Source organism: Euleptes europaea, chromosome 3, assembly GCF_029931775.1.
Source record: "Euleptes europaea isolate rEulEur1 chromosome 3, rEulEur1.hap1, whole genome shotgun sequence".
Taxonomy (NCBI): Eukaryota; Metazoa; Chordata; class Lepidosauria; order Squamata; family Sphaerodactylidae; genus Euleptes; species Euleptes europaea.
The window spans coordinates 57148969-57166500 of record NC_079314.1 but is presented as its reverse complement, the minus strand read 5'-3'; the positions used below and the strand labels follow the sequence as shown (position 1 = coordinate 57166500).

The window sequence follows — 17532 nt, the reverse complement described above, 5'->3', positions numbered from 1 at the left end:
ATGAGGTGCCAAACTGAATCATTAGCACATATGCTCATTACAGACTTTGGGATTTACGCAAGGCAATTCACAAGATTCATCATGTCCAACTAAAAGGAAAAGAAACCAGCAATGATAGTAACAAAAGATACTTTGTTGTTCTTTTGGAGTGATTCATGATAATAAGCAATTTATTTTTCATATGATTTCAATGCCACTGGTTATGTTTACTGGTTACCCTAAAAAATGGGCTCTACTCTCTCTGTAACGTGGTTTGGAATGGTAAAATTGTACGTGTTGAAAAATCAGTGTTCATTCTTACATTCAAAACATCTTAGGGTTTAAAAACTGCAACGAATGCTTGGGGCATGATTTGCAGCACAACTGTGCCTGTTTTAAGTTGTATTTCTGAGCAACTGAAACCAACCGGGGGTGGGGGAGAGAGAGAGAAAGATAATAACAAAAAAAATAAATGTTATAGTGAAGGGTGAGAGTTTCAAAACAGATAAAAGGAAGTATGGCTACTAGTCAAAATGAATACTAGTCATGATGCATATCTATTCTCTCCAGTATCAGAGGAGCATGCCTATTATCTTAGGTGGTGTGGAACACAGGCAGGATGCTGCTGCTGCAGTCGTCTTGTTTGTGGGCTTCCTAGAGGCACCTGGTTGGCCACTGTGTGAACAGACTGCTGGACTTGATGGACCTTCCTCTGATCCAGCATGGCTTTTCTTATGTTCTTAAGGAGGCAAAGAAAATAAATGAGGTTTTTAAGAAGAAATATATTGCATATCTCTAGACTGGCTGGGACTTGGAAACAAATACTGTTTGTTTATTTTATTTTATCCCATGTTTCTCCCCAATGGGAATCCAAAGTAGCTTATCACAATGTTGCACCCTCCCACTCTGTATCCTCATACAACAATCCTGTGAGGCAGGTTAGACTGTGCTGGGCCCAAGTTCACCCAGTGAGCTTCCATGACAGAGTTGGCATTTGAACTTGATTTCCAGATCATAGTCTGACATACTAGTCACTACACCATGCCAGCTCTCTCTCTTCTGGTGAGGAAGACTTGCCAGTTGCCACCAAAGCAGGTGTGAGGGCAAAGACAATGAACAACATCAAGGGTTGTCTGGACAGGCCACCTGACCCCAGAAGAAGAAGAGTTGGTTTTTATATGCTGACTTTATCACTTGAGGAAGAATCAAACCGGCTTACAATCACCTTCCTTTTGCCTCCCCACAACAGACACCCTGTGAGGTACGTGGGGCTGAGAGAGTGAGACTAGCCCAAGGTCACCCAAACTAGCTTCATGTGTAGGAGTGGGGAAACAAATCCAGTTCAACAGATTAGCCTCCGCCTCTCATGTGGAGGAGTGGGGAATCAAACCAGGTTCTCCCAATCAGTGTCCACCGCTCCAAACCACAGCACTTAACCACTACACCACGCTGGCTCTCTCCCAACCACTCCCAGTGATACCATCTCCTTAGCATTTGACAACCACAACATCTACTGGGTATGGCCCAGATGCCGAGGTCTCATACCTGCTCCTGTGGGATTAGGTGGCCAGTGTTTTGCACACACAGCTTTGCCTTAGCACAGCTTTGGCAGATGTCATTCCTTGGCTAGTAGAAATCAGAGCTGTATATCTTATTCCTAATGCTCACTTGCTTAGGTGGCCTTGTGGCTTAGGGTTCAGTCATCTTGACTGACCGTTGGCTCTGGGTAACCACACCTTTGCCACAGCAATCATCTGCCTAGCTGTTTTGTTTCTACCACCAGCTGCCATTGTGGGTGGAAGCTCTATCCCTTTATGACCCCAAATGTGACAGGATTTCATGGAGTTTGGGGTGGCAGGATCTGCATGTAGTACTGAGCAACAGGGAATAGGTCTTAAGGGTGGTTACAGAGTGGCACGAGGAAGATACTTTCCTGTACCCACCAGTGAACCTGTGGCTTTATTGTTCTGGTCTGGTGCAGGGATGCTTCAAATTTCACCTCAAACATGAGCTGATTACCAGATTGGTTTAAGTCAGCACCCAATAACTTGAACATCCACTGAACAGGTTTGCACTGGATTTTTCTATAAACTGCACATGTGCAAGAATGCTGGCAAGGTAAACAGATTGGCAACCATTAATACGCTGATGATTGATTTATATGATTGGTGACAGGTTTAACTCTTTTAACAATTTCCTGCTAAGTCGAGCAGCAGTGCAGAAAGGATGGGGGTGGGAGAGCAGAGTTCCATTGAGATGGAAGGACGGGGTGAAGCAATCTGTCCAACATCCATGAAAAGGTCATAGAATAAACACTCCATCAAAAAACGGTTCCCTGTTTACAGTTGGCACACAGGGCATGAGCTGGACTTGCAGGTATTTGAACATCCCAAGTCTGGTATTTGAATGAGCACCATGTGTGACTCTAACAATTTTGTTTGTACTCTTGTGGGGTGAGTTTCTTGATGCACTGGGTCATATGACATGTTGCCCTGTTGTCATTTGTTGATTATGGGGGGGGGTCATGCTGTCATTGGCTGTTTACTGTGAGATACATGTGCAATTTCCCACTTGCTGGCTGTGCCTCCTGGGTGGCAAGGCACCTGTTCCATCAATGGAAAAGGAGTGGAATGGACCCTTTCATCAATGCTGTTCCACAGGACACAGCACTTTTAAAGCCTTATGAAGATACCCTTCTGTCTTTCTTCCTCTCTCTCTTAGTCCAAACTGATGCCAACAGGGAACTTCTGGTCAGGTAAGGCAAAGCAGGGATAACAGGAAAATCAAAATGCAACTGAGTAAGCAAGGTCAACCAAGTCAAGGTTTGGCACAACAAAGCAATTAGCCATTAGCACGGAGCCAAAGGAGAATTTAGGTTGTCCTCAGGTCACCGTGCCTTGGGCTTCACCTATTGGGGAAAAACTGTTGAGGACATCCTAATCATTCTGTTGTGCTCCACTAGAGATTACCTAAGGACTCCTGTTTATTGTTCTAGGAATTCTGTTCAAAATTTGAGGGGCTCAAATGTCATGGATCTCAAATTATAAAGCAGGCCTTTTATAGGGCTCAGACAATTTCTAGGCAAGGGATGTCTTTTTGAATCATAGAGTTGGAAGGGACCACCAGGGTCATCTAGTCCAATCCCCTGCACAATGCAGGAAATTCACATCTACCTCCTCCACACACCCCAGCGACCCCTACTCCATACCCCTCTCCTGAATTGCCTAAGGTCCATGCTCCCTCTCGTGAACTGCATAATCTCTCTAATCTAAATTTTCACATGTGTCTTGTTTACTGGGAAGAAGAGTTGGTTTTTATACCCCAGTTTTCTCTATCTTTAAGAAGTCCCAAATTAGCTTACCATCACCTTCCCTTTCGCTCCCCACAACAGGCACCTTGTGAGGTAGGTGGGGCTGAGAGAGTTCAGAGAGAACTGTGACTAGTCCTTAAAAGCCCTTCAAAGCCGCCCCCCTTCCCTGGACTCCCCGCCGCCGGCTTTGAAGGGCTCCGTGCTCCTTCAAAGCCACCCCGCCTTCCCTGGACTCCCCGCCACCCAGCTTTGAAGGGCTCCGCGCTCCTTCAAAGCCGCCCCCCCTTCCCTGGACTCCCCACCACTGGCTTTGAAGGGCTCCGCGCTCCTTCAAAGCCACCCCCTTCTTCCCTGGACTCCCTGTTGCCCAACTTTGAAGGGCTCCGCACTGCCTGCAGGCAGCATGGAGCCCTTCAAAGCCGCCGCCCCTTCCCTGGACTCCCTGTGGCCCCCCCTTGCCGAGCTGGGAGGAAACCTCAGTATTCAGGTTAAATTGCTGTGTTGGCACTTTGTGATAAATAAGTGGGTTTTGGGTTGCAGTTTGGGCACTCGGTCTCTAAAAGGTTCGCCATCACTGCTCTATAGCATTACATTTTAATTCCCAATATCAAGACATATGCCATTCTAGACATTATTAATGGGAACACAGATAGACAAACTTTGTTCACTATACTTCTTCAAGGCCTGATCAACTGTGATGTTGGTGGGGCAGAAGGACTTGCCCAAGGTACATAATACATGCCCATCATTTTGTTTAGACTGGCCCTCAACCATACACATGCATTCTTAGCATACCAAAGACCCATAGCCCAGGTGGGTGTTTGTGTTGACTTGCTAATATTGCTGTGTTGCAGGATTGCACAAATGGGGGAGCAGTTTTAATGAGATGCTGGCTGTTTGCAATATTGTGTTAGTAATGTGTTCTGTCCTGCCACTTGAATTTTTAAATCAGGCCAAAATAATGCTCCTGAGCTTTTATTAATATTATTTCTATCTATAATTATTGGTCTAAAATTGCTGTTATATTTTGATAGAACTGAGAGATACTTTTTTTGTGAAAAAATTTAGGACAGTGATGAAACTAAATGGATGTTGCATACATTTATCAGTGTTTGCATATAGTATTTTGAAATAGTTTCACATGCAGTTTTATTTATTTATGTAAAACATTTATACCCAACATAAGAACATGTGAAAAGCCATGCTGGATCAGACCAAGGCCCATCAAGTCCAGCAGTCTGTTCACACAGTGGCTAACCAGGTGCCTCTAGGAAGCCCACAAACAAGACGACTGCAGCAGCATTATCCTACCTGTGTTCCACAGCACCTAATATATTAGACATGCTCCTCTGATCCCGGAGAGAATAGGTATGCAGCATGACTAGTATCCATTTTGATTAGTAGCCATGAATACTCCTTTCCTCCATGAACATGTCCACTCCCCTCTTACAGCCTTACAAGTTGGCAGCCATCACTACATCCTGGGGCAGGGAGTTCCACAATTTAACTATGCGTTGTGTGAAGAAATACTTCCTTTTATCAGTTTTGAATGTCTCACTCTCCAGCTTCAGCAGATGACCCCATGTTTAGTATTATGAGAGATGGAGAAAAGCTTCTCCCTGTCCACTCTCTCCAAACCATGCATAATTTTATAGACCTCTATCATGTCTCCCCTTAACTGCCTTCTTTCCAAGCTAAGAGTTTTAACTGCTCCTCATAGGGCAGTTGCTCTAATCCCCTGATCCTTTTGGTTGCTCTTTTCTGCACTTTCTCAAGCTCTGCAATATCATTTTTTAAGGTGTGGTGACCAGGACTGTACACAGTATTCCAAGTGGTCTCACCTGAGATTTGTACAAGGGCAGTATGATATCAGCCGTTTTATTCTGTAATCCTTGTCTAATTATGGGCAGCATGGAATTTGCCTTTTTCACAGCAGCTGCACACTGGGTTGACATCTTCATTGAGCTATCCACTACCACCCCAAGTTTGCTTAGCAGGCTTTGGTGGGGGACCTTGTCAACCTTTCCTTGTGGTTAAAAACATTTCCAACTAAAACCCAAAATAAAATAACAAACCCCATATCTTCCCCTCCCTTCCCCCCTTAAAAGATGCCTGCCATTCAAACTTCCTCAAACAAGCAAGCACGCACTGTAACATAGGATTTGTGATCTTTAAGTTCTAAACATTGTATATTTATGGCAGTTAGCTGATCTTTACAATGCAGAATGGAATTGCTTATTATAAACTGAAATGTTGCTTTAACATGAAGGAGTTTAAGAAAGTTTCATGAGAATCCAAATGAAAAGGCTTAACCATGAGAGAGTTCTAAAGAAAATCACAATTAATGTAGTGTCTGGAGGGAAAAAAGCACACTGAAACTTCAGTACTGCACTTAGCGGGTTCACCAAAAGCAATGCAGATTTTGAAAAGGTTTTTGATATGAATCACTTATGTTTCCAGAATTTTATGAGTGTTGTTGGTCATAAATATTCATTGTTGTCAGAAACTCTGTACTAAGATCTGAAGTCCACTTTTTGTAGCAACACATATTAAGGGCTCTGGGTGATATATGTACCCATAAAATAACCCAGCACAAGTGAAACAAACAAAAAGTTCTGCCAGTTATAGTTATCATTTTCTTTGGCTAAGATTTTGTTCTCTCTCTCTCCCTCTCTGCATTGAGGAAGGTATCCCAAAATTATCAGGGAAACCAACATACTATGCGCCATCTGTGGATCAAATGGATAGCAATCAAGGTGTGGCTCATTATGGCTGATGGAGACCGTGCGTTGCCAACAAAAGCACCATTATTTCCCAACAAACCTTTTATAGTTCTCTGGAATGCACCAACTGAACGATGCCGTCTGCGCTACAAGGTGGATTTACATCTTGATGTTTTTGACATCATGTCAAATGCCAATGAGACTTTGAGTGGGTCTAGCGTGACAATATTTTACCACAACCGCTTGGGATACTATCCCTATTTTTCAGACGATGGGGACCCCATCAATGGAGGGTTACCACAAAATGAGAATCTTACCAAGCACCTCACCAAAGCCAGGGCTGATATTAGCCAAGTAATACCTCTGCGGAAGTTCCATGGACTTGCAGTCATTGACTGGGAAAACTGGAGGCCCCAGTGGGACAGAAATTGGGGTAATAAAACCATTTACCGAAATAAGACTCTTGAACTTGTCAGACAGCGCCATCCACGGTGGTCAGAGGACAAAATCATAAGAGTTGCTAGGAATGAATTTGAAAGAGCGGGGGAAAATTTTATGAGAAGAACCCTCCTTCTGGCTGAACATATAAGACCAAATGGGCTCTGGGGTTACTATCTGTACCCAGACTGTTATAATTATAAATACAAGGAGGATCCAGCTACATATACGGGTGAATGTCCAGCTATTGAAAAATCACGTAATGATGACCTGCTCTGGCTGTGGAAGGACAGTACAGCCCTGTATCCTTCCATATACTTGGAAGCCCTACTGAAGTCAAGCCCAAATGCTTTGAAATTTGTGCGGTATCGGGTTAAAGAAGCATTACGTATTGCATCTGAGGCTAGAACGGACTACAGCTTACCTGTTTTTGTTTACTCCAGGCCATTTTATGCCTATACACTTGATGTTTTGACAGAGGTAAGGGCACATCAATATACTGGAATCATACTGCGTCCTAGGACCTCCTCCTATGCTACGTTTCCTAGCTCTCTTGCCGGCCTATAGCCATACAGGGCATAGAGGACAGTGCCCTCTTTGAAATTTGCCATGCTCCCTCTCTGAATTCTCAGGTATTGTTTTTAAGAAATAAAGTCTCTAGCCTTTTCCCTTAAAGGCATATAAGGGGAAACGTGCAAGCAATTTCCCATCAGAATGCCTGGGAAGGAACAGGGAAGGGGAAGTAGCATGAGGGCTCTGAAGCCGAGCAAGTTAATCCCTTCCTGTCTGAATTCCTTCTCAACTGCTCTGTTCAATTATGTTTTCTCCTTGGGCCCTTTGCTTCTTTCTTGTTTGTTTCTCTCTGCTTTAATACTACCAATGACAAGTGAGAACACTGGGCAGAAAATCTGAATGAGATTTATATTATTTTTATTTTTGGTTTCAGAGGCCAGCCATGCTGGTCAGCAGCAGAAGAGCCAGATTTGAGTCCAGTAGCACCTTAGAGACTCACAAGATTTTCGGGGTATACATTTTTGAGAGTCAAAGCGTCCTATCTGATAAAGGGAGTTTTAACTACTGAAAGCTTATGCCTTGAAAACCTTGTTGGTTTCTAAGGTGCTACTGGACTTGAATCTAGCTCCTATGATTTTGGGGATGCTTCCTCTATCTGCAGTGAGAAAATTGCCTCGACAGTAGCTGTGGTGATGAGGAAGGGAGAAGGAACAGATTCGAATGCCCAGTTTTACTTAGCCTGGTACCTGTTTTAGTCAATAATTGCAAAAATTATCTCTAAGCATGTGCGGAATGTCTTTTACTCACCAATGAACAAACCATTGTCATGATTTTATCCTCACCTCCCCCCAAATTTAGTATAAGGGCTATAAGATTGAAGATACATAATGCTCAGGGAGGTTTAAACTCTGGAACTCTCTCAATGCAGAAAATAAACATGTTCCTGTAGAAGGCCAAAGAGACAAGAGGTCATAATATGCAGGCTATCTTAAGTCACTATACTTCTTGCTGCAGAAAATCAGCTCTGGGAGGGATCTAAATAAAAATGAGCCAAGAATGATACCAGCTTCAAATGCCCACAGTGCAAATGCTTTGTAGAGTGCTTTCCTATCACTACACAGTAACCAAAAATCCAAATAACTGGTATTAGGGGATGAATTTCTCAGTTGGAAGAGAGTGATTTGCTGGCAAGTATAAATCTGGAATCTCCCATTTTAGTCATTAAAGACCTGAATTATAGTTATCTTCCCTACCTCCAGCCTTTCCCAGCACAGTTGTTATGGTTGCACTGGGAAGTTAAAACAGCTTAGTGCTTGAAAAGGTCACTGGCCAGCCTTACCAATACTGGGGATTGGCTCACATGTTGCCTCGTTCTGTTGGTAGTGTTTAGGGCAGCCAGGTTTGCTGCTATAGCATCACCAGGCTCTCTTGCTGCTCTGAGGTGGCTAAACAGGGCCAAAATAATGCACTCTACATTGGGCTACCTTGAATACTGCAACTAGTTAGGGTTGCCATAGGCCCATTGGCGAAGAATTAAAAAAAACCCACAGTAAATGACGGCATGATGTCACATCTTGGTTTCCCTGGAAGTGACATCACACCTCCATAGGAATTGCCAAAAACTCTATGGTTTTACCACAGAACTTCCAGCAATACCTAAAGAAGTGTGATATCACTTCTGGGGGGGAAGTGATGTCACACCATCACTGACAGCTGCCTCTCCATGTAGTTGTCCCCTGGTCAACTGCTGGTTCAGAATGTGGCAGTCTTATTATTGTCAAGGGCTAGCTGACTGGACCATAGTTGCCAGTTTTTCTGAGTTCAGTTCAAAGGGCTGGTTGCAACATTTGAAGTCCTAGGACCTAAATATTTAACAATTTCTTCCCATTTGTACCCATGTGCCAATTAAAGTGTCCAGGTTGCCACCTACTGGCTGTCCCCTCCCCCTTAAAGTAACATGCCTAGCATCGACAACATCCCACCATAGCTATCTATCATAGCTCCCACTCTATGGAACAGGTTCCCTGAGGAGGTGGGGGTATATAGGAGGTACTGCATTTTATTTGCTAAGGTTTTTAGGAGGTGGTCAACTGCAGACATTTTTTTAGGGGGAGAGGGTTATTTGGGGTTTTATTGCATTTTGCATGTTTTAAATTTGAATACGTAAGCCACGTTGAGCCATGAAGTCCTATTTAATATCCAGGCCAAAATGTGGTGGCCACACAAATTAGTTGTTCAGCACACATTCTCAGAAAAGTGTCAGGGAATGAAGATGTTGGATGTACCATCAAAAGGCCTGGGGAAGAATCTTTGTGGAGTCTTCTGAATTCAATGAAGACTCACTCTTCTCATTGGATGTGAAGGAATAAGAACAGGAGTTCCTCAACAGTTGCTTTTGTTGACATATCATTGGATCTGACAGATGCTGAACTGGTGATGGTAAGCTGGTGTGAAGAATCTTTAGCTGGGACTGTGGAACAATGGAAATGAAGGTGCTGAGGTTACAGGTGGATTAGCTGAGGTCAGCAGCACCAAGCCAGTTGCAGTCTGGAGAATGGTACTCTGCTGCAGTGTCTCAAGGGTGAGTTCCGAGTGGTCTCACTTCTTGAGATTGTAGCTGATGGTATTGATGGTGAATTCATACATCATGATGGATTTATATAGCAGTCTTGAAAGAGGGCAGTCAAGCTCTAGAAGAGGTTATTGAACAATGATCCTCATCCTAGTTATCAGGTCTGTCTTCATCCTTTCACTGGTCAAGGTGGCAAGAGGGGTGTGAGTGGTGATGATCCCATAGACATAGATCCAAGCCATGGTCAGAACCCATCTGAATAATAATCTCAGGCTCTTGGAGAAGAATGTTGAGAAATAACTGAACATCTTGGGGACTGACCTCTTGGGGACGGGCCTCTTGAAGACTCTCAGATACTAAGTGGTAAAGTTATGCATACCTTGTGGCATGTATCTGTCCCTTTGAATATGAACCTACAAGCTGTACATCTGGAGATGGGTCTTGGTCTATAGAGGGCATCCTGGGCACTGGAATTAATTTCTGGAGCCTATCTAGTTCCAGTCGGAAAGGCAGTTGCCTTGGGTGGTCTCAGCATTGCCACCTCAGACAGGCACCTCAGTGGTCTCAGCATTGCCACCTCAGAACCTTCTGTCATGGTGAGCATCAAAGGAGAGTCAGTCAGTTGAGTGCTCACAGTTCAAGTCTCCTGATGTTCATGGGATTGATGTTTGCCCTTCTTCCTTGGGACCCAGGAGGAATGGGTCAGTGCTTCAGCTTCAAAGTCATTGGCTGATTATCATGGTTGCTTCCTGTATGTTTAACACACATTTCACCTTCAGATTGACTTTAAGTAACTTCAGAAAACTTGGAAGTGTGTCAGGAGAATGTACCACACTGTAGGTTCAGTTGGTATTGTATTGACATTTATTTAATTTATACCAAAACTTGAGAAATATAATTCTTTAAGAAACATGTACTTTCCTCTCAGCATAAAATAGACCTGGCCTTGGATCCATCAGAGAATTTCTACAAATGGAAGAGGGGCAGTATTTTTCCCCAGTTGCGTCTCCTGATGTAAACCTTTGTCTCCCCCCTCATATTATTCCTATATGTCCCCTGGGAGCAGTATTTCAGTAAGCATTGTGGAATGACACAGAAATCCCTTCTATTTGTAGAGATCCTCCAGTAGATCCAAGCCATAATAATCAGATAACACAAGAAGTATAATGCTTCACAGAAAGATACTGGGAGCTTCTTAACTCAAAAGAACACAACTATTGGTGTGGATCCTATGCCTATTCACAAGTTCTACAGAACACGAAACCTTCCTCCAGCCTAAGGAATCTTCCACTGGATAACTCTCCCACTGAGGAAGAGCCACTTAAGTTGGAGCATCACCCTCAGACCGATGGCCTGTGTGGGGAGGCTGGCTGAGGTGGCTTTCTCCGGCCTCGTCTCTGCCTTTGAAGTCTGGGGTGGCTGCCACTCCCGGACACACACATCTAAGTTACTTAAAGTTGTTATCTGTAGAATGTAATGTCCTTCGGGGGGTGTACCAGGAGAGGCGGTCTTAAAGGTACAAAGGTCACAGACCGTATAAGGCTTTAAAGTTCAAAACCAGCACCTTGAACCTGATTCGATACTCCAGCTGGAGCCAGTGCAGTTGTAGCATTTAGGCATCTAGCTAGCAAAAATGTATGATGTCTCTCTTCTTTTGATAAGGTTAATACATGTAGGCTTTGATTATTCCCTTTCTTTACCAATTTCCTTGCTGCCGTTACAAATACTTCAGAGTTAACAGAGATACAAGAGAACAGTGATAGAACTCGCAGAGAGGAACTGGGTAAAGGACCAATTAAACCATATGTTGATTACTAACAAGGTCATGGTTTGACTCTGGTACTGAGAAGTTCAGTTGCCAATAATGGTATCAGAAGTGTCATGACTGAGTGGGGCAGGGTGGTAGAATGGCTGAAGACTGAGCCATACCATCAATACCAGCAAAGCACACTCCTACAGAATTGCAATTAGATGATGTCTGTCTGGTGAATCTTGGCTGGCAAGAGCTGGATTCAGTCATCTAAACAGAACATGGTAGTGCTTGCAGCTGTCTGTGAAATACAAGCTGCCACCACACTGTAGGTACTTTTAAAGGTGGTCTATTCTGCCACAGACTACTGGTGTGGCAAATTACATGCTGGGAAGATAGGGAAGTAGGAAGATTAAAGAGGAAAAGACACATTCATAGGAAATGAATAAGGAAATTAAGAGTGTGAAGACATTTCACGAACAATCCAAAGACTGAAAATTTTGGACAATGCTGTCGAAAAGAACTGAGTGGAAAGGTGTGACTCTGCAAGCACAACAGCACCCTTCCTCTCAAGTAAGGAAGGGGCCATTCAAAAGTCTTAGCTCTAGAAAGCTCCAAATGGGGCTCTGCACATGCATGAGGGCTGTGGGGGTGCCTGTACAGAAATTACCAATACATCTAAAGATGTCTGCAGAATACATTAGGTCATTTGGATCAAACACATTTTGAAGGCTAACCATGGTTACATTTGGAATGACAGAAGCTAGAGTGAAATCCTCAGAGGCGGTGTGATCCCACAGTACAAATGAAATTAACAAACTACTACTAACATAGTGAGTACTAAAAGTTGGCAATAATTTAGAAAAATAAAATTGAATAAATAAAGTGAATCAATTATCTAGTGGTGGTTGTGGGAAGTGCCATCAAGTCACTGCTGATTTATGACTACCACGTAGGGTTTTCAAGACAAGAGACATTCAGAGGTGGTTTGCCTTTGCTTGTGTCTGTATAGAGACCTTGGACATCCTTGGTGGTCTCCCATCCACATACTAACCAGGGCTAACCCTGCTTAGCAGCTGAGTTCTGACAAGATCAGGCTAGCTATCCAGGTCAGAGCAATTATCTTGTATAGACGACCACCCATATACCATGATATTACATATGCATGGTATTGAACATCAGGAATGTTTTCAGTAGATCCATCCTGTGTGTGAGTGTGAATAGAAGCACATGGAACTACACTCATTCTGGCATGGAATTAAGTCCTTTTCATAGAATACAAAACTGCCTAGATTTTAGCCTTATCCTCATGTTAGCTACATTCCAGCTATTCTAGTGGATATCCCATCTTGACATAATAATTGGCAGGGGTACTTTCCTTGTACAGCAATAAGCAAGTTGCTCAGCTCCTTACTGTACAATAATGTAATCATTTGATTTTATACTCTAGAACTTTTCATGGTACTTTTGCTTAGGCTGGTGAAGGTGGTATGAAAGAGGCATCATTGGTGTGCGATTGTGTGCACTCATCCTACTAATATCTGTGGTAAAGAGGTTTTGCAGGGTTGTTGCATTGCTTTAAAATCCTGCCAAATGCATTTGATTGGAGGTAGAGAGTAGGGCAAAAGAAAGAAATGGGTATGTGAATCATGGGCTATGTTGCCTCTGCTCTGGCTTTTTGTTCATTGTGCATGATGCTGTATTATGCATGTTTGTTCTTTAATTTTCAGGAAGACTTGGTAAATACTATTGGTGAGAGTGCTGCACAGGGGGCAGCAGGAGTTGTCCTTTGGGGAAGCATGCAGTATTCCAGATCCAAAGTAAGTGAGTGTGGGTTAAAGCTAAGAAATCTTCATCAGCTACATGACACAACAGTTCTTAGAACACCCAAGACCTCGTAACAATGTCTCTTTCTTTATTTGGTTGAGACCAAACCATGAGAAGTTAGGATTCCTTCTTGAAACGATTAACGTCATGATATAAACAGATACAGAAACCAACTGCTTGTATAGTACACTTTCACACACCATTAGATAGAATAATCAGAAAAAAGATATACTATTTACGAGTTTGATGGCAATGTTGCCTTGTGTTAAAAAGCATTCCCATCTGAGTCAGAAATGGTGATGTAGGGGTAGGGTTGTGCAAAAAAAGAAAAGAAAATTTTTTGGTAACTTTTGGGTTTATTGGGCCCGATTTTTTTTTTTTGTAAACCCAGAATAAGCCGAATACCCATACCGGTAAATATCGGTATTTGGCTTATTTCCAGGTTTACCCAAAGATTTGGGTCCATTATAGTCTATGGGGAGTTTTTTAAGCTCCTGTGGGGGCATTTTTGGAGGTAAAGTCCCCAAATTTGCAGCATAGCTGCAAGGGACTCTTCTTAAATGGTCACCAAAGATTGATGAACTTTGGGACGGGGGGGGGGGAATCTTATGGACCCACAAAGAGGTTGCTCTCTTCCTCCTTGCATTTGCAAGCCCAGCTGTCCATCTGTTTTCAGGTTCAGAAGTTCAGCATTGCCGAGGATTGGCAGAAAAAGCTGATTGGCAGGCTGACGCCTCAAAGTCTGGGGGCTCCATTTGTATCTGGGGCACACAGCACGATGTCCATGCAAATTAGTTTCCAAATTGAGGAAAAAGGCTTAAATGCAAGAAAAATAAGGCACAGAAAGCATTTCTTTTGGTGGCCAATGACATCCTGTGAACAATCCTTATTATGGTCATCAAAAATCTGATTTCAAGAGATGGTCATGGTATGGGGAAATGAAGCCTCTACTCGGGTCAACCTTTAGTTTCAGAGCAATTTTTCAGGGGGAGTGGTGATATTGGAGCCAGCCGAAGTCTCGACCACAGGAGCTGTCTGAAAGAGATTGCTCATCCTCGTGGGTGAGGAAGCCTCTTTCAGAAGCCTGGTGGTGTGAACAGTTGTTGAAGCTGATATATCCCTCAAGATGGGACTTGTGAGCCCCATCTTTTAAACAACCCTTATGCTTTATCCAAATTAACCCATTGAATGGTGATGGATGGATGGTTGTGTGATGTGATAGTTGGTCAGACCAAGTTGGCTCTGATTACACAACCCCAACCTAAAAAGGGCCCCAACTATGGGGCCCTAACAAAACCAGTCAAAAAAAGATAGAAAAATGGGAGAAAGCACAGAGCCATGCCTCTGACCAAAGGCAAATAGCTGAACCTGAAAAAGCTGAATATTCAGCTTTTTTGCAAATCACCTATTCAGCTTTGGGGAGATCACCAGGTTTTGGCGTTTGGTAAACCCAAAACCAAAAATTACCGAAATGGCTAATTTTGGGTTTATTTTTGGTTTGGGTTTATCGATGTGCACAACCCTATGTAGGGGCAAAATTAGGAGGTACCTTGTTCAAATGTTCATGCACATCAACTTGATTACACTACATTCTGTTATGTGATAGTGGGCAGCAAAAAGTGTGAAGTAACTAGTGAAAGGCACTGTAAGGTGTTATCTGCGATGAAGACCCCATTTGCACATTTGAGTTATCACTAGATAATGCAGCAACAACACATGTAGTGAGTGCTTGATGGAGTTTCTTTACAGAACCATTACAGATTCATGGATGAGATGATCTAGAAGAGGAATGCAATGATTAGTTGTGAGTTTAGAACGACAAAGATGAGGAAGAACTGATGGGGTCCAGAAGGGAACATTTCAGATCATTTTTGGAATTAGCAACAAATGTCATTCACAAAGTATTCATACATCTAATGCTCTACCACATGTTCCTAAAAACTAGGGCTGCTGTGAATTTTGCCACAAACTTGTTCAACTGTCAAACTTACTGTGTTCAAAGGTAGCAACCAGATGTGAGCCAATTACTGAGTCTGGTTCATGCCAAGCACCCACAAATATATTTTGAACCAGATTGCATAGGGTTTCCTCAAAGCTATGCTTGTGCAAAGAAACTGCCAGTTGGGATGGAGTTGGAAATGTTTAGTCTGGAGAAGAGGAGGTTGAGGGGGAACATGATTGCTCTCTTTGAGTATTTGAAGGGCTGTCACTTAGAGGAGGGCAGGGAGCTGTTCCTATTGGCAGCAGAGGACAGGACTCTCAATAATGAGTTTAAATTGCAGGTGGAAAGGTACTGGCTGCAAAAAATTACATTAAGAACTGTTTGACAGTGGAATCAGCTACCTAGGGAGGTGGTGAGCTCCTCCTCACTGGCAGTCTTTAAGCAGAGGCTGGACAAACACTTGTCAGGGATGGTCTAGGCTGATCCTGCATTAAGCAGGGGATTGGACTATATGGCCTGTATGGCCCCTTCCAACTCTATGATTCTGTGATTCAAACTGATTGACAGGTATTAATGTTACTAAGAGGACTACTTGGCTGAACACCAAAACACAGCATTTATTGATGAACAAATTGTCAGTGATCTGTCTTTAAACAATTGCTTGTTGAGCAGAGCAGTTACTCAGCAAGGATTGGGGTGGGGGAGAATAATTAATTGAAATGGAATAATGTCACACATTCAAAATGAATACCTGCAATTCCAAAACAGCAATGCTTCTTAGGCCTAGCTATGTCTCTACAAATGTTACTGGGCTTAGAAGTTTTGCTGATTGTCACGGCCTAGAGGCCTTCCTGAAGCCAACTCCTGCTCTGAGCCCTTCCTGCTTTCAAACTTACCCAATCTTTCAGCAGGGATAGGGGTAGAGAGCTTCCAGGAATCACAATAATAACACTGCCTTAGTGTTGATATCTTACAGTCTGAAAACCATGGGAAATATGGATCCCAATTCAGTCCCAACAAACTGCTCTGCCTTTCTTAAAAGCTGGGAAGAATGAAAGGTGTTGGTTTCTAGCTTAGGGATGCCATCTCTGTACAGACAAAATTCTAGTACCTGGAAACCAAGTTTGGAGGGTTCAAGCAATAGATAAAGCCTAAAAGATTAGAGAGACAGAGTATATGCTTATAGGAGATCAGTAGTAAAAAGAGCCCACAGAGAACACTCTGTCTAGCTAAGGTGCAAACACACAGAATAGTTGCACCAGTCTCCAGCCTTGAAACAATATATCCACACATGATACCAGGTCAACACAGTGAGCAAGATTCAGAGCATTTTGATATGGCATTCTTGATCACTTTGATCAATTGTTTTGATAGTCATTGGGGCACAGTGCCAATTACTTTGTAACCAGCTTGTCATCTTTGTTTTCTTTTAGGCGAACTGTACAGTTATCAAAGATTACATAGATGGTACCTTGGGACATTATATCCTTAATGTGACCTCTGCAGCCAAGCTCTGCAGTAAAGTCCTCTGCAAGAAGAATGGGAGATGCGTTCGTAAAACTGACAAAACAAATGCCTATCTGCACTTGCCTTCAGGCAGTTTTAAAATGAGCCTCAGAACCTCTGGCCGGAGAAAAATGGCTGTGATAGGGAAACTGACAAGGGAGGATGCAAAGAAGATGAGACAGAGATTCAGGTGCCAGTGTTACAAGGGCTGGACGGGTGATTTTTGTGAGCTGCCTGTTTTCCGAAAAAGTAGCAAATATATTGCTGAGAAAAGTAAAGCAGATCTGTTCCCATATTCAAAGTTTTACTACCAAAATCTTGTTGAGAAATGGTATTCCAGTAAAAAAATAGCCAAAAGCCCGAAAACCTTTAATTAAATATGGACTAATGTTCTTGGGAACTTGATTTATACTAGGGCACTAATCAGCTGTAATACCAACAAGCTGAGTTTCTTACAATGACCAGAGCTGTGGAATAGTCTTGAATAACCTTGTTTACAGTACAATCCTATGTAGAGTTACTCCTGTTTAAGTCCATTGATTTCAGTTAACTTAGACTGGAAGAACTTTGCATAGGATTGCACTGTAAATGTCTCAAGAGCCACAGTTTGTTGGTACAGGCAATATCTGCTGCTAGAGCCCAGCCAGTAATTCTGATACATTTTTGAAATGTCATGAGCAGCATATCTGTCTGTGTGCACATCTTCCCACTCTGCTATTTTGACTGTTGGCATGCAGGTTCTATAAGCTCCTGTTCTTCACTTGTGAATTTTGCTTTTATGCATGGTGTTCCTCCAGCAACGGCAATTAGTCTGATCAGCAACCACTGTAGATGGGGTTACATCCTAGCACTCTACCGCAGTGGTCCCCAGCCTTGTTAAGCTTGCAGGCCCTTCTGAATTTTGAGAACAGATAGCAGGTGCTAAGCATACAATGACCTCCCTGACTGGGTCCCATCCCAAATCATTGGGAA

General features: G+C 43.0%; 1 protein-coding gene across 1 annotated transcript; it reads left to right on the top strand.

The window, feature by feature from the left end:
• Positions 1 to 5994: 5994 nt before the first annotated feature.
• On the top strand, positions 5995 to 16937 carry LOC130474792 (hyaluronidase-1-like). Its single transcript, XM_056846490.1, has 3 exons — positions 5995 to 6930; positions 13016 to 13105; positions 16488 to 16937. Exons 1-3 carry the CDS (start codon positions 6010 to 6012, stop codon positions 16935 to 16937), a joined length of 1461 nt encoding a protein of 486 aa, XP_056702468.1. The 5' UTR covers positions 5995 to 6009.
• Positions 16938 to 17532: the final 595 nt, after the last annotated feature.